Here is a 23221-nt window from a genome sequence, read left to right as displayed (position 1 = left end):
AAAAAATTGTTTCCTGTCCTGACTGAACTGATGCAGATGCCATATGATGAGGGAATATACTGAGTGAAAATGAACAAATCACTCACTGAGACTCCTCATTACTCCTCAGTCTTATAAAAGGTTAGTTCAAAGTGAACAAAACGTTCACGGACACACCACTAATCAGTATGAATGTCCTCAGGTGAAATGCTGGCAGAGGTCGTCACAAAACTTTTGCGGAGACGCAGTATGTTTAGTATAGTTCAAATGAAAAAATGAATTGAAGTGTGCCCTTAAAATTTAAAGTTGAACCGAATACCCAATTCGAATCGAATCACACAAGAATCGAATAAAAAATCTGTTTAATTTACGGTAAAATACCGGCATCTGTGGTTGCCAGAATTTCACCGTAAAAAATTCAGCGAGTGGGGTTTCTCTACTGTAAATTTAAATGTAAATATCAGCAAAAACTCTAATTTAGACTGAGTAGTCCCTTTATTTTTAGGGTAATTGTGTCCATGTGACATTATGGTATTTCTCCTTTCATTTTACATGAAAAAAAGTGTTTTGTACAGTTTAAAAGTGTGTACTATTCCGTGATTTACGGTAATTATAAGCATCTACTACGGTAATATTCAATTTTTTATTTTTACGCCCTATTTCTGATGCAATTTGACAGCGTTTAACTGTCATTTCTACAAAAAAATTTTTTACAGTGCCAAAAGTCCATAGCATGACAAGTGAACTGAACGTATGTAAAATTGGTGGACTGTCCCTTTAAGTTGATGCCAGTAATCTTCCAGGAGTTCTGGGACTCCTGCTGGGAGTCATGGTCTGTTTACTGGAGATTCTTAGAGATCACTACATGCACTGTAGTGTTTTAATATAATGAAATATGTTAGCAGGGACTGTGATGAGTTTGCACATTGATCCTGCTTGATGGTGATCTTATATCTCCGGTAATTCCATGTGGTGATCTCATTGTGCTTTATGGTGTTTCTCTTTATGGTGCTCCTATAGTGAGTGCCCTTGCAGGGACCAGCGTTACGGTATCGCTTTAAAAAATGTAATAAAGGGAGGAAAACAGCGCTTTTCCCGTAAGGAGGAGGTTATCGCAGCAATTCAGAAAAGAAACACGGCAGTCACATGATTCGTTATCTGCCCGGATACTACTGTAGCAGAGTTGGGAGCTGAGGATGGAGCGGCAAAAACAACACGGCAGGACGGATCACAGGCAGCGCTCACTCCCACCCACATGTTATGACTCACACATGACTCACCAAACGTGACGGTAAGAAGATCACCGCCACTTCTCTGGAATAACAACAGAGGAAAAAAAACAGTAGGATAACTTACAGGCTCATACCGGGAATCCATGCGTTTCTGATTTACTTCCCTTTGTCCCAGCCCTTACACCCCTGGGGGCTTTCACTTCATTTGGCTGGCCTGGTTCAGAGGCAGCACTTCTGGGAAAATAAAACCATGCAAATGCTGCAGTGAAATACGAGGCTGCACGGCAAAAAAAAACTTGCCTGCTTCTTATCTGAAAACATGTATGATTATTAGACATCTTTTTTTCTTGGCAACAGAACTATTAACATCCAACATTTGGTATCAGTTAAACCCACACAGTGTGCATTTCTGATGAAGAAAAAAAAGTCAGCGATGGAAAGTTTTCAGCTATTTATGCAACTTCCACTTCACTACAGGTCAGAGGGAAGCATTGTACTTTTGTCTGCACTACACTTATTATTGGTTATTTTTCTGATTATACATTTGCAAATAAAACATTTGATTATGATATAAAATATTTGTTATAGACTACTTGAAATTGCAATTTCACCAACTAGTGCTGTAAAAAGATACTTAAATTAATAGTTGTGGTTTATTATAGTGGGGTTGCATGAGTATATATAAATAATCTGTGCAAGCACCCTGCTTCTCCAAACTGGGGGTGTACCTCATACAACTCCACTTCAAAAATTCAAACCAGTCTTCTAATAGTAATAATAATCATCCAATGATATGTGTAATTTAACAACTCTCACAGGGGACATTTTCCTGCATTGAAGATAGGTCTGCACACGCTTTTGTAGTTTTCTGATGTAAAATAAAATAGTGTGCTAATGTAAATTTCATTTAACTTTAGTACTTCTTCCACTGGTCAGGACAGAAAGTATGATGAATAAGCACTTTTTGCTCCATTGTGCACCAACTTAACTGAGATGATGTAATGTAGTGTAACACTAATTTGAATCTGAAAGCAAAATACTGTTCAGATAAAGGTTGTACAGTAGAAAGGAAAACGTTTTGAGTCTGTATTCTTTTCAAAGTTTAGCTGGCTGAAAGTTGAAGACTCAAAATGAAACAAAAACTAGTGGAACCAAGAGAAACTGTACTGTACTTACATTCCTCAGGCTACAGAGAGAACTTTTTTGTTTGTTTGCACTTTTTGCAGTTAGGGATGTAACAATGATGAAAAGTAAACAGATTAATACACACTAATAATTAAACCATTTATTTATTTTATTTAAAACACACATTTATTCATTAAAGACAGCAATGTTTGTGTCAGAATCATCCTCCGTTAACTGACCTCAGTCACGCTTCAGGATTGTGAATACAGAAACAGAAAGTGGATTTATTTGATCCAAGGGCAGCTGAGCAAATTTCCAAGTAAATGTTGAGCAAGCAGTTTAAAAAAAATCTCAATTTTGGGAAATACACTCCCCACCCCCTGCTTCATATTTCCTGTACAGACACAATAGTGTCAGATATGGACACAGGAGGCAGCCTCTGAGCCTATGAGACGCACCGGGATTTAAATTGACATCAATATCAACCAATCTGTGTCATTATTAGACATACAGGACAACTAACACAATATAAAGACTGCAGAGGTCTTTTTAGGGTGGGCGGGAGCAGTGGTGGAGAAAATCCAACAAACATAAAAACAACAGACTTTCACCAGGAAACCGCTGTTCATGTCCCATGTGAAACCAGTCAGTGATGTTATTTTACCTGTAAGTTAACTTCTGTACTTAGATACGTCATGTTGTACATCTTGTACAAACTGCCTTTGTTCCTAACCTTAACCAAGGTGTCTGGGTGCCTACACCCAACTGTAGCTTTCCTGTTACCACGGAAGCTTATTTTGAAAAGTCTAAAGCCGACACTAGAGAGGTGCCCAGAGTGCCATTGACCAAGCATCAACATTTGATGAGTATTGGCTGAGAATGTGTTGGTTTGCCTCCTAACTTTCCTCCTGGGGAACAAAAAAAAGAGCCATTCATCTTGAAGAAGCACACCACAGATCTGAGGAGACCTGAGTAATGAGAGCTGGATAGAGAACAGAGAGAAAAGGTCAAGTTTCTATTGACATCAGACAGCAAAATGGCATTCCCCTTATTTCTAACAGAGCCGCCATTGTGCTCCACTGCTGAACTGTGAAAACAGTTTCTGCTTTTGTCTGAGCCCTACGTGACTTTGGGCTGGTGCTCAGAGCGCTTTCTGGAAATGTTATCAAAATGCAACTTTACAGGAAGGATACAGGCTCCAGGTAAAATTCTTTAAATACCACGAGAAGAGGTCCACTTCATTTGAAGAGGCACTTACAATCTGAGTTGCTGCATACTTGAGATATAAAATCTGACTCTGCACTTTGAAGTCCACATAGTGTCTTTAGGCAGCGGTCACCGCTGGGGGCAGGTGACTCGGGTGTGTCCAGGCATGTGGCAGATGCCACAGTTGCGTGTTTTCTTAGCACCTGGAGGTTTGTTAGCGGCGGCATCCCCCGTCACCTTCCTTCCCTTCTTCCCTCCATCTCCGCCCCCATTAAATCCACCACCGAACCCACCTGACACGGGACAGAGGTGAAACACAACATGAGCAGGCTAAAAGGTCACTGCTTACAAAGCAGAAGATTTTTCTGTGTACAATGGGACTGTCAGCAGCGTGTCAGCCTGGTAAGTGAATGCCTCAAGGTCTCAGTAGGAGTGTTTGTGAGTCGTGACAGCTTTTCTTTATCATTAAGTAAAGATGTAGGTGAGGAGGAGCTCTTTCTCTCTCTCTCTCTCTCTCTCTCCCTCTCTCTCTCCCTCTCTCTCCCTCTCTCTGGTGTTTGATCTCAGTGTACATCTTTCCCGCTGTGCTCGTATTAAGATGTTTTAAATAAACGCGGTGTGTTTTACAAAGCACACAAGAAGCATAACTCTAGGCGTATGGTGTAAATGATTTGACAGCCACGGTAATGCAGTGAGACATTTAACTGCTAGAAATGAAATGAACTGCAAATGTCTGTCAGTAATGCATCATATATGTGAATGTGGCTGTTAATGGCTGTTTTCCCTTCATTATGAAACAGCGTCTGCTTGTGATGCAACAGAAAGAGAAAGAAAACAGTGAAGTATCATGGTTTGTTAATTACCACAGACTGAAACCAAAACATAGTTAAAAAGGGAATTTCCAAAAGTCCCCTTCGGGTCAGCAGACAGTCAATACTCTAATTTTGTGTCTTGTAAGGCAGTTATATTCCATTATTTAAAAAGGTGTTTCAGTAATCTATTTTAATAGAGCCAATAGAGCTTGTTGTTGTATGCCTCTGCCATCCAGTCAAGTTACAGTTCAACTGCCCACACTCACATAATATATGCAGTGAAGACTGTATAGGAATCCAGTCAAAGGAATTAAAGGGATAGTCCAGATCTTTTGAAGTGAGGCTGTATTAGGTATTTACCCACAGTCGTTGTATTACCTGCAGTAGATGATGATCTGTGTGTTCCCAGTTTGGAGATCCAGACCGCGCACTCACAACATATTTTAACCATCTTAACAAAGGCCCATCCTAAAAATCTTATGATATACGTATTAATGATACCTCCACTGATTTTTGTTGCTATCCATAGCCGTTTCATTTGGCACTACTTTTTCTCAACCATAGAACTTCCATATTCCTACGCATAAACACTAATATGCTTTGCGCACTGCAGCAGAAAGCTGTTTTGATCAGAATGCAGTTGCTAGTTTTTGTAAGAGACAACAAAGACAAGAAAATAAAAATGAGTAATTATGACAGCGGCAATGAAATGTCGTTCAATGGGGAGACAAAGGGATATCTTCATGAACCAGAATATACAGAAGTAGTTTTGGAGATGGAGACTGAATGGGCTGAAATAGAGAGAGGGGAAACTTCTGTGGAAACTAAACATCAAGAAAGAGCCCAAGCTCCCTGCTGGTGCTGGTGTTTAAACTGTAAACCCATGCCTACACACTACTGCTGCCATGAGTTGGACTTGGTTCTGTTTGATTCGGACCAAAACAGCCGATCTGCTGCGCTTATGCGTAGGAACATGGAAGATCTACGGTTGAGAAAAAGAAGTGCCAAATGAAACGGCTGTGGAAAGCAACAAAAATCAGTGGACGTACCATTATTGTAGCGTACACATAAACCAGTATAACATTTTTAGGGTGAGTCTTTGTTTAGGTGGTTAAAAAAATACATATTGTAAAAGGCCCTGTCTGCAGCAATACATTAATTTGTTTCCCAAACTGGGAACACACAGACCATCATCTACTGCACAGAATACATGGACTGTGGGTAAGAACTCATACATCCTCACTTCAAAAATACAAACTATCCTTTAAAGGGTTCTCAATTTTATTTTATTTGCAAAATGTGGATACATCGCAAACTATACAGTCACCACAGTTTCATGGGAGCACCCCAGATTAACCCACTGATTAAAATAAGCCCCTAAAACCTGAAGTTTTTCTGGAAATTCAACAGAAGTGTCAACGCTTCTACTAAATAATAGATTTTCAGCCTCTGTAGCAGATAGAAATGAAATTCAAAAAGTATTTGAGAGCTTATACAAATACTACAAAACGACGTATCCACTTTCCAGGCTTCAATGGGTTAATGTCACCAGTTTAGTATTTGCCCAAATGTAAAATATGGACAGTCTCCCCTTCTGTTCCTCAGTTATGGCGTTGAATAACAGGCTGAAAAGTGTTTATTCAGAACATTATGATTTCAAAGTGATGTTGACCTTTGACCTTTAGGATATAAAACAAGTGGCAACCTGCAGGTCTAAAAAGTAAAGCCAATGCAGAAGTGCCTTCAACCAATTTTGTGACCTCCAAAATCTTAGCAGTTCATCCTCAAGTGCCAGATCTGAAGAAATTCCCTCACAGACGGAGGGACTGCTCTATCTGATAGAAATGTTTCAGTGTGGACGAAAGTGGTGGACCGCCAGACTGACACTGACATTCTAAGGCTCAGAGCATCGCTAAATATGTCTCATCCAATGAATATTCATTTCAGGCCTCAGGATAATAACAAGAAGAACATTTGAAAAGTAGTGTTAAATTTTGATGTGTGTGTGTGTGTGTGTGTGTGTGTGTGTGTGTGTGTGTGTGTGTGTGTGTGTGTGTGTGTGTGTGTGTGAGCCTTGCCTTGTGGAGGTTCGTTCTCGTCAGCCCACTGGAAGAAGCCACACTGCTGCTCTCTCGGTTTCCCGCAGGTGTGGAACATCCTGCCCTTGTTGGGACCGTCCTTCTGCACCGTGCGTGTCACCGCTGTCTCATTACAGTTACACATCGTCTGTCCTGCTTGTCCTCCTGCACCCCACTCCTGCCCTCCGCCTCCTGCAGGGGTGTTCCTGAACCCCAGAGAGGGCCGTGGTGGCGCCTGCAGCGAAGGCCCTCGACCCTGCTGCTCCCCCTGCTGACTCGGCTGATCGGCCCACAGGAAGAAGTTGCAGCTCCCAGCGTTGCACTTGTAGAACTGACGACCTTGGTTGGGACCGTCTTTGCGCACGGTCAGGAGGACGGCGTCCTGACCACAGTTACACACAATGACATCATTGTTGCCGTTTCTGCTGGGACCTCCACCACCTGCTGGAGGTCGTGGCTGCGGGGTCCAGGAGGGGACCGGAGGGAGGGAAGACCAAGGGGCCCTGGGTGGCTCTGGTCTGGGGGGCCTTGGAGCTGGTGGACGGGGATCGTCCCCTCTTCCTCCTCCTCCCCCACCTCCTCCTCCTCCTCCACCTCCACCAGCTCTGAGGTACTTTAGGTCCAGCACCTCTCTGAGTGTCTCATCACATCCACCGATACAGCCAACAAATTCTAAAGGCATCATGGGAGGGAGGCTGCCCCTGCGGAACTTGAACTTCAACCTGAAGAATGTGGGACACACAGGAGACGAATGTTAATGAACCTCAGTATACACGTCGTTTGATGGAGCAGAACCAACATCAGCAAAAAACCCGCTGGGTGACACATTTTTCATTTATTTGTAAATTAATTATATGAATTCACATATTATATTTGTGGAATTTCTATAATGTCAGACCTGTTTTATATTTGCAATGTATGTGTGCGTTACATTGTTTTAATTTATTTTTTGGAAGGTCTTATATGTATAACTCATTTACACAGATTGTTGATATGTTCACACAAATAATATTGATACAAATCTCTTCGTAGAAAATACATTTTTTAAAAATGCATCTTGGACGGTCAGATCACAGGTGGTCAGCGCTAAATACAATTGTAGACAGGGTCCAAGACGCATTCTGATCAGATCACTTGCTGATGTGGTCTAGAATGCACTGACTACATTTTTAGTGTAAATGATGCGTCCCCGACAAGGACATAACAGGAATATATGTCATCAATGCAGCCGTGTGCTGGTCGTTTTGATGACAGATCGCCAACGTTTTCCTAATTGCAAATGATTTTGTCCCGCTAATGTAATGATTTGCAATAGGCCATACATAAGGATAATTTATCCATCATCCTCTTAGCTAGACCGAGAAACAGTTAAAAACAAGTGACTTGAGTTGTTATTGTTGTTATCTGAGGCGGCGTAGGAAGTGGCATGATACACACTGGTGTGTCTCATCCAGCCACTTGTGATCTGATCGCCAAAGACACATTTTAAAACCAAGTGTAACCAGGTCTCAGACTTTAAGGAAGTGAGCAGTCATCTCCTCCTTCAAAGTGGAATGTCTCTTAAGTGATTAACTTTGCAAGATACAAATCGGTATAGTGAAGGTCACACATTTTAGAGTGCACAAAAAAAGATTTTTTGTTTATCTTTTGGTCAGCTTTTGAAATAAAATATGAGTCAAAGCAATGAAAGACGATCCACAGTTTATTTCTCACTGACTGCTGTTGTGTCGACTGTGTGAAGAGTGTTGAAGTGAATGCATGCAACCATTTGTAAAATCACGCTCAGTACACTCAGGTAACACTACTTTAAAAGGTGGCTGAAGAAACCTACTCTTTGTGCACGTGCAACAAAAGTTTAAAAAATACAGCAAGTTGCTGTGGCGACTGTGAGAAATACTTTATTACTGCACACATCTGAAGTTAACAGCATGTGAAGTTATCCAACACTGCTGGGAGAGATCTGATTAAAAAAACAGTGATATTGTTTTAGAGTAAGTGCTGTAGTTCAACTTTGAGCTCTGTACCAGATTGGTTGCTATGGAAACAGATGCTGGTGTGGAGCACTTTGGCTAGATGCTTGTGAGCGTGCCCTATATTTGGACTGCGCTGAGGCACGTGCTCAAGGGGTTAACGCCCACTTGTGTAAACAAGAAATTTGACAAGTTTTCTTGCTCTGCTGAAGCTTCATCTGTGTTTGTTGTGTTTGCAGAGAGAGGAGCACCCACATTTACTTCTCATTAATCTGAGACAAAAACTGTGTGTTCAAGGCGACATAAGGAACTGGGTGAGGAAGGGACCGCTGAAAACAGGATGTGTTTCAATATTTAATGTGTGGTCACTGTGGGTCTAAATAGTGCTAAGATCAGTTAACTGAACACAAAGTATTTATAATATATTATAATTATGCCTTCATCAAGTTTTATGACAACCAAGAGTGGAAAAACAGCCTTTGTTGGGTAAATCACTAAGAGCCAACAATTCAGTTGCAAAGGGAAGTTAAGCTCTGGAATTTGGGGGATTTTGCAGTTTTAATATAAATATGTGACCTTTTAATATTGAACTTATTCAGGGGGAAAATACAAATTAAAAAATAAATTATAGATATGAGTAAAAGTATGCCCTGTGCATTCATATATGCAGATCATTTGCCAGCATCTGTTAAAACTGGAATACAGTGAAATTAAACCTTCTACATGCACAGTACATTTCCATCACATGTGCAGCCCACACTGCTGTACACACTGCACCACTGTACTGTCTGAGCCAACTACATGCTGTCAGTTTTCATTATATTACTGGAGTCAGTGTTCAGTTTTATACTTTTTACAACCCAGATTCCCAAAAAGTTTGGGGTGCTTGGTCAAACATAAACAAAATCAGATTGTATCAAATTCAACATTCAGTGTGTACATTTACAAAAACAAAAGTTTCTCAGTCTGAACATAAAAAAGATTTTTTTTGTATTGCATGATATTTCAGTTAACCAGGAGATAGTAAGCCGAGAGAAATATATAGCTTAAATGAGCGCGCTACTGCAAACTGAGGAGTTTTATTCAACCTGTTTCCATTCGTTCTTTATTGAAAAATAAATAGTTTATAAATGACTTGTGAACTTTAAACCCTAAGTTTGCACGCAGCCTACATTGTCGGCACAAATCCTCAAAGTACCCTTCCACATTAGTGCACATTAGAGCTAACTAAATGACCACATTTCACACTATATGTATTTGGCAATTAAATAGATTTGCTATGACAGACGTTTTTTTAATCTGCGTATGAAATGGTAAATACAGCCTGAGCAGATAACCCCATATCTTTTCATTTTATTCCAGAGACAGGAGGCCTTATCACATGCACATGTGTAAAATGATTTTCTTTTGATTGAAAAAATAATTTAATGTAGAAGAGTGGTCACTTCATAATTTGGATGATGTTTACTACAAGATGGTTAAAACTGTATTTCAGGATAGTTTGGGACAGTGGTTGAAAAGTTTAAGTAAGTATTAAATGGATTCTTACATGTGAACAGGGCGCGGCAGACAGGTGGGACAGATGCTGTCGTCTCTGCTGACCTCCAGCACCGTGTCAGGGAACCACACTGCTGTCTTACAGGCTGGGAAGCCCGTACAGGACAGGAACTTACTGCAGGGGGACAAAAGAGAATAATGACCGACTGTCACCTTGTTCATCTTCCATACTATACCATTCCATGGTTGCTTTCATTACTTTTTTTTTGGTATGATGATCAAATCTCATCTCACCTGTTTCCCTCCCTCTTCTTCTTCAGCAGCATGTCGCGCCCGCAGTGAGGACACTTCCTGACCGGCAGCGGCATCTCCATGTCCGTATGCTCTGCTTCAGTGATCTGTTGAGCTGCACCCAGATATGGCGACAGGGCTTCATCTAACCTGAGGCAACAACAGGAAATTACTTCTTACTCTGCCACCAACAGCCTACAGTGACACTTATATAGCGCATTTCTAGTCGCTTTGCAACCACTCAAAGCGCTTTACACTACACTACTGCGCTCATTCACCCTTTCACACACACATTCATACTGGTGGCAGAGGCTACCCTAAACGGTCCCACCTGCCACCATTGGGAATTCATTCACACACGGATGAACACAGCATCGGGAGCAATTTGGGGTTCAGTATCTTTTTTTTTAAAGATTATTTTTTTGGCATTTTGTTGCTTTATTTATAGTGATAGATAGAAAGGGGGTGATAGAGGGGAAGACATGCGGCAAAGGGAGCTCAGGCCGGATTCGAACCCGGCTCCGCCGCAGCACACGGCATATATGGTAAGCGCTCTACCGGTGTGAGCCACCGGGACGCCCGGGGTTCAGTATCTTGCTCAAGGATACTTCGACATGTAGGCTGCGACGGTCAGGGATCGAACCACCAACCCTTCAGTTTGGGGCCAACCAACTCTACCAACTGAGCCACAGCCGCCCCGACTACAGGACAGGTGTAAATAATATTGTAAAACACAACACGATTCTGCTCGTTTGGGTGTAGACGGTGCATCAGAAACACGCATATCTACTCCAAGGTGAATGAGAACTTACTTCTTTGCCTTCCTGACGGACTCAATGAAGACAGTTTTATATTTCTGGATGTGGTTCTGCAGTACGCTCCGTTTGTCCTTCCTGCCCTCTGACACCAGCTTGAGGTCCGCCTCTAATTCAGAACGCAGGTTTGGTTTGGACATCTCATAGCCCATGGAGTTGTAACCTAAACAAACACATACACGTTTGATACAGGAAGTAACATCTCTGTGTTTTAACCTCTACTGTATATATAATAATTTTGGTTATGAAGTGTGTGCACGTACCCTCCACCAGCCCCATGCCGAGCTCTCCAGGCAGAAACCTCTGATCAGCTGTCAGGCCCACATACGTGCGACTCTTTATGGTCTCGATGTGCTCTGCATGTGTTGCATCTGTGCCTGTAACACACACAGTTCACACAGTACAGTTACACAAACAATTAATCCTGAACAAATAAAAATTCTATGTTGCCTCAACAAGTTGGTCACTGATGTTTATTACACACTACACTTTTTTTAATTTGTACTTTTCACACTACACAACTTGTTGTCTTGTTATCTGGAGACTTGAAGTAGTTGTGATTTTCACACTAAAAGCAACTGGCTGGATTTTTTGTTCCAAAAATGTATTTGTGCCAGAAACGAGCGATAATAATCTGTCATCCATTGCATGGGTCGAAACAGCCCACAGACCTTTCCTTGTTGTCACTCTTGTTGATATTGTTGCTGGCACATGTCTTCACAAAATAGACTCCTTCCACATACTTTACTATTTATAGCCTGCTTCCTGTAGGTGAACATAAACACATACAGCACATGATGCGCCTGATATCTCCCGCAGGTTTCCCAGCGACTTGTATCTTGTGCTCTCATATTTTGCTGGCTGGATATCTGGATTGAATCTTGCGTCAGTAAGTCTCTCGGCTCGAGTCTTTGAACAGTTCACACATATCGCTTGAGTGCCGATTTGCGAGTGCAAAATGCAGAATGGCCTCTGATCTGCAGCTTTTGGTAAGGAGCTTGTCCGTGAGTGGAAAATCAGGTCTAAAGTGATGTAGTGTGATCTTTTAAAGTGTCAAAATATTCAGTGTATTGATGTTTCATGACTACTGGACATATAGTCATGGAAAAAATTATTAGACCACTTTTTTCCTTAAATTTATTGTTCATTTTAATGTATTGATAATAAAGTTGGTTATTATCAAGAAAACCATGGAAAATGGCTAGATATCAGCTCTTACATTAAACTCTTATGAGCTTTTTTGTTGATATCATTGTATTTGTAAATGTACCTTTAGTTGTACCAGGCTTTAAAATGAACAAGAAATTGAAGAAAAAGGGTGGTCTAATCATTTTTCCATGACTGTATCCTGTGGTAGAAATATTTAGTTACATGCAAAGTTAAACACAAATCAACAACTTTTGTGGGATGCATCAATATTTTGTGAATGGCAGGGACCACACACTAAAAGAACGTGTGTCTGTGTGTGTTTGCGGCGTACCGATGCCGTGCTTCTCCATCAGCGATATGAGGTCGGCTTCAGTGAGCAGCTGCGGAGGACTCGTCTGTCCGTCCACCATCTCGATCGCAGAGGGTTGGAACTGGGAGCCTTGCTCATACACGGGAATCACCTGACACACATACAAAACAGGTTTAACTGTTTAAGCTGTAGAAAAAAAGCTGGTTTTGCAGCTTGAACTAAATTTTCTCTCAGTTTAGTCAGTTTGGAAGCTTTAAGATGAGACTGCTTCTTATTTGAGCTTTTATACAGTACAACCATTTATATGAATTATGCGCACACACAAACACAGACACACACACAGAGACACACACACAGAGACACATACACAGAGACATATACACAGAGACACACACACACACACACCTTGGTGCTCCACCGGTCATACGGGTAAACATCCAAGTAGTTCCTTGCAATGATCATGAGTCCCGAAGCGGAGAAGTTCTCCTGCGCGATGTCTATGTCCACCACAGTCTCCTGCCCCAAAGCATCCTGGGATACACAAGCCAGGAAGTGCCGTACAATGAACTCATACACACGCCCTTCGTTGCCCTGGACACAGAAGAAACAGAAGAGATCTGTGAAACATTTGAGTTGAATTGTTTCCTTCTTATTGTTGAAAAAAGAAACAACCTTTCTTTTCTTTATTGTTTTTTAAAAACATGATTTTATTTTATTTGTATTAATCTTTTATTTCTTTTAATCTCTTCCCCTATAATCCTATGATACTATTGTGGTGGTAGTTGGGAACTGTTCTCGTGGGAGTAATTCATTTTTTTGGTTTGTTTTTATCTTTGATTCTCTAATTATGTGTCTTCTCCTGTGGACTACTCTGTACTTGAGAAAATGTAAAAATAATAATAATAATAATAATAATGAATATGATTTAAATGGGAGAAAATAGAAGAAAGACCTGACACTTGTTATCAACAATGGGTGTTTTTTATTAAGATTATTTATTATAATTAAAAATGTGAAAAACAAAAAAGAACAGTTGGGTTGCAGAAAAATAATGAATTTGTCAACTTGTCATTATTGGTGAAAACATTTCCTCTGAGGACAAAAATTCTAATTAAGAGAGGAAAAAACTGAGCTCCAGTTTTCTGCTGACTGACCTGCAGGTTACCGCCGTACTTGGTGGGGTGTATGGGGGGGTGGGCCTGGTCAGATTTCTTGCCCTGTCGTGGGTTGGGACCTCCCGGCTGGTCGAGCACCCTCTGGGCGAACGTCCCCCAGACGGGGCTCTGTGCCTGCTGCTCCACCAGGGGGCCGAGGGGCAGGTTTTCAGGGAAAATATTTGTCTCTGTTCGAGGGTAGCTGATATACCTGAGCGGGAAAAAAACACACTGTCACACAGACAAACTTAACAGAGAAGTGGAAATGTGAACTTATCTATGAAATGCCTGAAAGACAACGCGCTGCCAGATGGTGTCTTTCCAAGTACAAAAATAGCCAAGACTTTAAAAACCCGGTAAACGAAAAATACATCCAACTGTTTCAGTACCCCCTAATAAGGTGGCTGCAAGCCAGTGGTCTGACTGAAACAAGTTCAAAAGAAATGTGAATACTACTGTGGGTTGATAAACTGCTGAGGACAGTTAGCATATGGCCTCGCAGTAAGCGTGTACATTACCTAATGCACTCACCCTTGGGTATAAAGTTTTTCTGCTATTTTCATGGTCTCTTTGGCGTTTATTCTGAGCTTCCGGGATGCAAGTTTCTCCAGTTCCTGCAGGTCAGATAAAGAGAGAACTGTTTCCATAAGACACTGAAATACTAAACAAAACAACTGCATACACACTGTGCTTTGAGCTGCAGTGTGTGTGCGTGTGTGTGTGTTTAAATTTATATTCTCACCACAGTGTCCAAAGGCAGCGGCCTCCACTTGCTCTTGGGTTTGCTGGTTACTGAGGTGACTGTTGCTATGGGATCCTGGAAATGAGTGAAAGGATGTTCTCGTTTATTCAGACGGATCAACAACATATTCAACTTTACTGCTGAGGTTACACGTGTGGAGTCAACAGACCGCCCACTGGACTTATTTCCACCTGTCAGCAGCTACGACCACATAACTTATAACTTATTTATTTATAATAATTAATCTGTGCAATGTAGACTTTCTAGAGAAATCATGTGCAATAAATCAATTTGTCACTTAAACTGCTGTTACATATATACATATTTGTACACATCTTTACTTAAGACTTGTTGCATTTGTATCTGATATTGTTGTTGTATATTTGGTGTATATTTTTTGTCTTTATTTTATTTACCTACTTTTTTCTATTTCTTAAACAGCAGCAACTGTAACAAAAGCAATTTCCTCCCGGGGATCAGTAAAGTATTTCTGATTCTGATGCTCTAATAGCAAAAAGTAGACAGACAGACACAGACACACACACACACACACACACACACACACACACAAACACAAACACAAACACAAACACAGTTTATTTAAATGTTATTCAATCAACCACAATATAGACATATATAGATGGAATTATGAAAAATTTCCTCTGGTACAAAAACTAAGAATCCCCCTTTTTATTTTGTCCGCACCACAAAACTAGGAGCGATCATAGTTCTTAGAATTATGTTTTGAGGGACTTTTTAACTTAAATTTCAGAGTCGGTGCTCTCCCAGCACAAGAGGAACTTGAGTAACCTTAGTGTACATCTGCATACAGCTGTGAAAATAACGCAAAACCCAAATAACTCCTGACAAAAAAAAAACTGGAAGAGAACAGTGAGGTCCAAGCTTTACTGACAACATACAGTATGTGGCGGGGAAAATGTAAACAGAAAAAAAAGCCCTTGAAGGTGTGTAGTTTTCAGGGGAGCTCCCCAGTGGGTATTTCCTCTCAGGAAGTTCCCAGAACAGTTTGGTCCAAAAACACCTTATGTCTATTGCTGTGGCGGGTTTGATAGCAACAGTTAGAAACAGGAAACATAGGAAAGAACACGGGATTTGACATGTAAACAAGGTCCCCGGGAGATGTTGCAGGTATATACCAAACACATTCATTCATTCTCTGCTACTAGAGGTCTCTCACACAAAACAATAACAACAGACAGAGCTGCTGAAATCCTGAAGCAGCATTGTATCATGGGAGCCATCGTTAAAGTCATGATTAAGGGCCTGTTTATACGACAACGCTCTCAGGTGAAAGCGACAAAATATTTAATCAGATGTGCCTTTCGTTTAGACTGTGATGGCATTTTTGGTGCTTTAAAACGCAAAACAATTAAACCATCCTCCAGAACGGAAATCGGAAATCTTAATAACGCAAAAGTGTCTGTGATCAGCTCACACTGGCTCTGGTCAAGTACACCTTTACGTAACATCCATGTGCAGTCCAGGCAAACGACAACAAACATGTCGGACTATTTCCATCAGTCAGACAGTCAAGTTGCCCTGCAGCTCTGATACCTATCCAGGAGTCATTTCAGCAGTTAAGCAGAATTATCACAGATAACAGAACAGAACAGAGAAGGTGCATTAATTACCTCGGGCATTTTTTTTCTATTTCTATTCTATTTCGCGCTACTAGGAAGAGAAGTAGGAGAGGAGAGTGTCTATGCATGCGCAAGCTCTCGTGGTTTTTGTGTGGCAGTGCTTCACAGTACCACCAAGCCACCTGGCGTGCATACTACATTGAATTTCACAGATTTCCCCCTGAAGATGCTCGTCTAAACACGGAATAAAGAGTGAGAACACAATGCCACTTTTGCGTTTTCTGTCCAGATCGTCTCGTTCTAAACAGGGTCTAAAACCAGTGAAAACACTGAATAAAAGGAGTTTTTCCAGGACTGTTTGGCAGACACAGGACTTCCCTGAAGGGCTGTGAGCTGAGCTGCTGCTAACGTTTTCTCAGTTAATTTCTCTAATAACCTAAGATCCAGGTGTCCAATGACTAAAATACTTAACCCAGTTAAAATATATAATTACAAAGGATCAAGATCTAAAACAATGCATCATAAAAAATGTGGCTCAAAACTGGATAAAAAGTCAATCTATGACACTTTCATGAGGAAAAGTTCAAGTAAATTTAAAAATCAGAAGAGATTGTAGGAATTTCACAAGAAATGTTAGCTATAATTCAATAAATGATTGTGTTAATGATTGTGGCTGAGTTCTCAGATCCCCTTACAGTATGAGAACAACTTAGGATATTCTCACTCACATACTAGTACAATACACAATAAGTGATATTAGCTAAAAGATTTGAAAAGATTGTGAAATCACTGGAGTACTGCACAGTGCTCTGACCTGATTTAGCAATCATTATATTGTGGATTTTTAAAATATTTTTTTTTCTTAAGAAACATTTTTCAATGTTTACAGCTTTTGAGATAACGAAATATCTTGTTTTTATGCATGAATTTCGTAACATACTTCAATTCTGTGGCAAAGACCAGGTAACATTTCTTTACTTCTTCAACTACGTATATTCTCTTTGACGACTTGTAAGTAAATACTGTACACATGTTGAGTGATTATTTCCATCTGGTTCTGTAGGTAAACAGTCTGCAGGTATCTCTAAATACCACGTGTGTGTAGGCATTATGGCAATTCAATTTAGCTTATTAAGTAGCATGTTAAGAGAACAGACCATAATATTTGTAAAAGAATGGAGGGATTCAGGAGGGAAGTACGACCCAAAGAATCAATAAGAGTATCAGCATTATATTCATAAAAAACATACAGATAGAAACATGCACGTACCTCCATGCAGATCTGGTAGAGCACCAGGCAAGCTGTGTGGTTGAAGAGACGGTTTCTTTTCCAACTGAACTCCACATTGTCCTCCTCCACCTCGTGCAGCACTGATACAAAGACAGACACAAACAACAGAAGGAATGAAGAGGAGTGAGGATCGGTTTAAAACCTGAATACTGCAGATCTGTGCGTCTGTGCAGGGATGAGTGCGTACCTTTGATCTTGCAGAAAGTCTCAGGTATGAAAGCCTGGATGGCTTTGAAGCGCTCCACCACAAAGCCCAGAGTTGGAAACTGACAGCTGCCGTATGAGATCAGCTGGTTGGACAGAGACTCTGGAAATATCTTCTGCAGGCGAAGCGTCTGGAATCGAGTGAAGGACGCACCTGCAGAGAGGACAGGATCATGTTAATACATTTTAATTTGTGATTACGCTGCTCACAGCATTATCTGCTGAGCCTTCCCAAAATGAAAACATCGTTTGCACCTGCATCAGTGTTTCACTTTGTATTTATTCAGTGCCAGCTCACCTATTCTCAGGTCCAATTCCTGACGGACATCGACAGCATCGCTGACATTAACATCTGGCTCCGTTAGAGTCTCACAAGCTCTCCGAATAGAGTTGGCAGTGATCTCAGAAAACTTTGCCCGAAAGACTTGTAAATTGGGCTTCACTAGGGAATGAAGAGGAGGAGAGAGGAGGAAGAAGGAGAAAGGGGAGAGAAGGGAGTAATAATAAAAAATATATTTAAAATAAAATACAATCCTGGATCTTTCTCTCTTTGCATCAACCCATTTCATGCTATAATCATTGTGCCTTTTCTAAACAATGTAACTGTTATTCACATATATGAGATAATGTCTGGCAACATGTTCTCCTGTTCTTATTTCCTTATTTTATTTTATTTTCAATATATTTTTAAATTCTCTGTATTGACTTGAAAACTTTAATAAAATACAAGTGACAAAGTGGGCTTCACTAAAACGCAAGAGGAATATACACACAATTATTATTATGCTTTTTGTGACACAAAATGTGCTATTTATTGGCCGGACAAAGTCACAGACACATTGATAATTCTAAAGATGAATTTATGCTAATAGTTTTTCTACATACCAGTGTGTACATTGTTAAAGGAATAGTTAGAAATGTTGAGTTGGGACGAATTGTCTGTACAGTGAACATGAGACAGCAGCCTGTTAGCTTAGCACAAAGACTGGAAATGGGCAAAAGCTGGTAAAATGATGATACCAGTACCCTTACTGAGAATGCGTGAGCAGCGTGTTGTATATGTTGTATTGTACAATCCACACTGACTGATTTGCTGAATAGTTTTCATGTCGGCTTCATGGGAAGAAATCATGTTTGTATCTATATATATATATATAGATATATATATAGATAGATCTATATATATATCTTATTCTAAAAAAAATTAGAATAAGATAAGAAAATACTTTATTTATCCCGCAGTAGGGAAATTTAGTTTTCACTGTAGCTCAAGCTACAGACACATAGATATAGAAGACAGAATAAAGAATATAAAAAATAAGACATATACTTACATTCTATATATACATTTCTGCTATTTTGCATTTATTAATAATATATATTTTTGTGTTTGTTTGTTTCCTGAGAGTACTTTGCATTTTTACAGATATTGCATATAGGAGAAAATATATTTTATCATGTAAAATAGGTTAAATAAGTTGTTGCATGTTGTAGTATGAACATCAGTGGTATAAGTGGTATATGACATATATAATATAGAAAAATACAGAAGGCCTAATATAGGCCTAATGTGGTCTATATTAGAATGTAGAATATAGGTATCTTTTAACTGGATAGGTTTTGATGCCAGTACTGGGCTATTTCAGTAAATAATTTAAAGGCATCTTTTGTCTAATTTGTCTATTTATATAAACATGCTGTACAGTGCTGGGCTAGTTGTTTTCCCAGTCTTTGCACTTGGTTACGTTAAGCTAGGCTAAGCTACACCACTGCTGTCTGCCGCTTCATATTCACCAAACAGACATGAGAGTGATATTAATGTTCCCATCTAACCCTTGGCAATAAACATATTTCCCAAAACGTTGAACTAGTTCTTTAAAACGGAGTTCTGATGCTTCCGGTGTTGACTTGCACTCACACAATGACAAAAACAACACATGTATAATAACGTCATACCTGCTTTGCAGACGTCTATGACTTCAAAGCCGATGTTTTCTCCCTCTCTGTCACAATCAGTCCAGATGACTAAGGCCTGGCACTGTCTCACCTCTTTCTCTAGTGTCCGCTAGCAAAGACAAAGAGTTACATGGAGAGGGAGGAAATCGGACAAGTTTATTTCTGTTATGCACATTCATCATGGACATTTTCTGAATGGAAATTGTTGCATCCTACATCATCTGCCGTCAGCTCCAAATAACACATGGGACAGCTCATCCTGGTTTCATAAATATAGAGTGATTCTGCAACAGCACAACTTATAACTTATTGCAAAAAGAAAACTAGTCGTGGATTGTGAGTTAATCCTGATCAAAAAACAGATTTTTTTACAAATCACACATCACATTAACACATAAAATGGTTCTGACAGAGTGACAGAATCAACAACTTAATACAACAAAGTATAGATTTGTTTTGGTATATTTCTGGGAGGACGGTAAACAAGCATACCTTGATTTGTATCATGTTATCCGGGCAGTATTTCTCTACCTCAGCATCAAATAATAGCACAGGATTGCAACTGTGCCTTTGGAGAGAAAAGGTACAAAGACATTTGTTATGATACGATGTTATGATGATGCTGAATATACAAAAAAAAATCCTTTGTCAACCTACCATTTCTGGAACTGTGCTTTAAACTCCAGACCCAGTAAATGTCCTGATACTGACGTCATTGTGACGGTCACATTCTGCAGCAGGACGTAATGAAACCGAAAAAATCACAGAGACAATGTAAAAACAAAAGAACAGACATACTGGAGCATGTCTACTTATTTCACTGTATTCACTTACCTGACCAAAGAGATGATATTCATACTCATATATTTTGTTAAACTTTGACATCCCCTCCCTCTGAAATGAAAAAGAAGACAATCAGCACTGAAGCAATCTAATAACTCGATGTAATAAATCTCACATTGACTGGTCACATATATTATTTCAATGGATTAGCCAGTAACTGCTGTGATTAAGATTATACTCAACAATAGTGTGCAGCTAAAAGTTTCAAGATCAATCAATCCATTAATCAGCAGAATTTTTTCCTGTTTCATTGTTGAACTTTAAAATATCAGAAAATAGTAAAACATGTCCATCCAGCTATCAGCCAAAGAACCTGAAGTCATTCAGTTAATAGAAGACTAAGACAACAAGACAAAAGCCAAAACAGGTGAATTTTTGCTAGAGGAAAAAAATATCGAAACTAGTTGACTTACTGACAAATTGTTCAAGTGACGCTCACAATGAAGAGATAAACTTCAACATTTGATCCACTGACTTTCAATTAATTATTACTTTTTCTTAATCAGTTTCTGTAATATTGTGTAGTCATTAAAATCCAAAAACAGAGAAAAATGCTCCTCACAAGCTCCTACAGCCCAAACTGCTGTCCTCATATTGTTCGTCTTGTTTGACCAACAGTTTACAAACCAAAGACATTCAAGGTTAGAGCCGCAGCAATTACTCAGCTAACTGCCTGTTATAATCTATTCATCTTTTAAGACAGTTTTCATGCAAAAATGCCTTTCAAATATGGATAACGCTGGCTTTTATTTGTTTTATACCACATTAAAGTGACTATCTGGCTTTTGGACTGACAAACCAAGACTTTTTAAGACATCATCTTGGATTTGAAGAAACTGGAACATTTTTGCTATTTTCTGATATTTCAGATACCAAATTATTTGTTGACTATTGAGGAAATCATCTGCAGATTATTCAATAGGAGCATAATATTAGTTACAGCCCTAATGAGGAGACACACTGATCCCTATACAGTAACATCAAAAGATTTAGGGCTAACATTTTTTATTACTGTTTATTAATTAATTTAAGTCATATTTTATATTTGATCAACTTTCAGAAAATAGTGAAAATCATAAGTTACCAGAGCTTAAGAAGCTGTCCTTGACCAACAGTTATAACATACTCAAACTGATATTCACGTGTTATGATATTACAATATGAAGCAAAGAAGAACTTTAAATACAATGAAGACCAAGCTCAAAAACTCCCTACAGATGTCCTAATCACCTTTGTATTATAGTGTTGTTTTTTTCTTCATCTAGTTATGTTATTTAAGTAAAGTATAGTTATTTATAGGCTTTTTTTTAATCTTTCCTGCACATTTTAACTGTTTATTGTACTGCTCTTTCTTTATGATTGTATGTTTGTAAGTGCAAACAACAATAATTGACCAAATTGGAAAAAGCACATATATCAGTTTTGTGTGAATTAAGACTTAAATGTTTGGTCGGTTATTAAAAATGTTGCAGATTCATTCTTTGCCAAGCGTGTCAGCACTCTGCTGGCTAACAACATGATCTTTAAGAGGGTGTTTGTGCTGCTTGTGAGAGGACATGACTGACCCTCCTGGAGCTGCCGCCGGACATGATCTCCGCGATGCCTTTGGCCGCATCGTTCTTCTCGGCCACGCAGAGGACCCGTCTAATCTGAGCCCGGCTCCGGTTCATGTCTGCCTGCTGCTGGGTGTCCGGATACCGGTCACCCTGCGCCGCACACAACCACCTCCGCTGGACCCCGAGCCGCTGTAGTGGTCCCGGTCGAAGCAACGATTTCCCCAGGAGGTGCACTAGCATGCCGGGCCGCCTTCACATCAAGCAGCCGGTCCTCCAGGCAGCCTCCCTGCTCATGTCAGTTAGCATGTTAGCTAACGGAGTTAGCTACAACCATGGTCTCAGCTACCACTTTCACTTGCACAAAGAGCTAAAAAAAGTGGTTGCCAGGCTACAAACTTCACTCCCAAGGAATTAAATAGAGAAATTATAAGGAAATAAATGTTTTAACCAATCAAAAATCGTTGATTAAAAACTTTACGAGGAAGAACATCGACCTCTAACGTGGGACTGCTAGCTCTGTTTACAAATTCCGCGCTCGACTGTCAAATACTGCCGTAATCAGGGTCGTGACACTGTCGTAAAATTCAGCAACAAACAAAACGTCTATTTTTATTTTTATTTCATAAAAACAGTACAATAAGCGCATTCAGAATAACTGTGGTTTATATGCGCAACGTATAATTATTAATAATACATTTTTCACAATAACAATGATTGTGTAAATATTAATGTTTAATTCGTTTAATTATATCGACGTCAAACAGGAAATCCACCCTAAATCAGAATTTCCATGTTGCCATTACATCTACAGACCAAGACAGAGCTCATGCCCTCAGTTCTTTAGGGGTTTTGTGTAAACTTGGACGTACACATTGTGCTGTTTTCTAGAAGAAGAAAAAATTGGGCAATTTCTGGAACAAGACTTTCCTTCCTGATTCACAAAATAAAATAAATTTGCCTACTTTCTGGCCGAATAAATTAATAAACTGAAGTCAGTGTTACTCCACAAAAATATTATTCCTTTCAAGATTTATGGTACAGGTCAATACTTTGCTCATCATTTGTTAGACCCAATGTAGTAGGCTACTAAATAGGAAAAATAATGTTCTGATGTCCTCTTTTAGCTGGAGACTGTTGAGTTTTTAAGCTGTTTTTAGTAAACCTGCAAATGCTCAGTGGCATAAACTGACTGACTCTTGGCTTCAGTACGTCTAAATCCTGTCAATGACCCTGCTAAAATACAGACAGATGTCCTTCTAATCTAGAAAACTGACAATGAGTGACTTTCTTTTTCTCTTGTTAGAGTCCTTCACTTTGATGTCAGTCATCAAGAGGCGGTCAATGTTAACATTCCTGTTTTAGGGTGGAATTCCTCCAGATGGGGAGGTGGACTGGTCACCTGACAAGACT

At 39.7% G+C, this 23221-nt stretch overlaps 1 protein-coding gene across 1 annotated transcript; it reads right to left on the bottom strand.

Annotated features, from left to right (window-relative positions):
• Positions 1 to 2490: 2490 nt before the first annotated feature.
• On the bottom strand, positions 2491 to 22470 carry top3a (DNA topoisomerase III alpha). Its single transcript, XM_059348903.1, has 19 exons — positions 21821 to 22470; positions 20247 to 20306; positions 20070 to 20143; positions 19905 to 19980; positions 19413 to 19521; positions 17755 to 17898; positions 17440 to 17610; positions 17232 to 17332; positions 14361 to 14435; positions 14150 to 14232; positions 13619 to 13829; positions 12870 to 13055; positions 12486 to 12615; positions 11269 to 11382; positions 11003 to 11168; positions 10194 to 10340; positions 9952 to 10074; positions 6433 to 7154; positions 2491 to 3835 (listed from the first exon to the last, which is right to left on the bottom strand). The coding sequence occupies exons 1-19, from the start codon at positions 22049 to 22051 to the stop codon at positions 3672 to 3674; spliced, it is 3087 nt and encodes a 1028-aa protein (XP_059204886.1). The 5' UTR covers positions 22052 to 22470; the 3' UTR covers positions 2491 to 3671.
• Positions 22471 to 23221: the final 751 nt, after the last annotated feature.

This window comes from Centropristis striata, chromosome 13 (genome assembly GCF_030273125.1).
Source record: "Centropristis striata isolate RG_2023a ecotype Rhode Island chromosome 13, C.striata_1.0, whole genome shotgun sequence".
In the NCBI taxonomy this organism is placed as follows: Eukaryota; Metazoa; Chordata; class Actinopteri; order Perciformes; family Serranidae; genus Centropristis; species Centropristis striata.
This window is presented reverse-complemented; position numbering and strand designations above follow the sequence as displayed.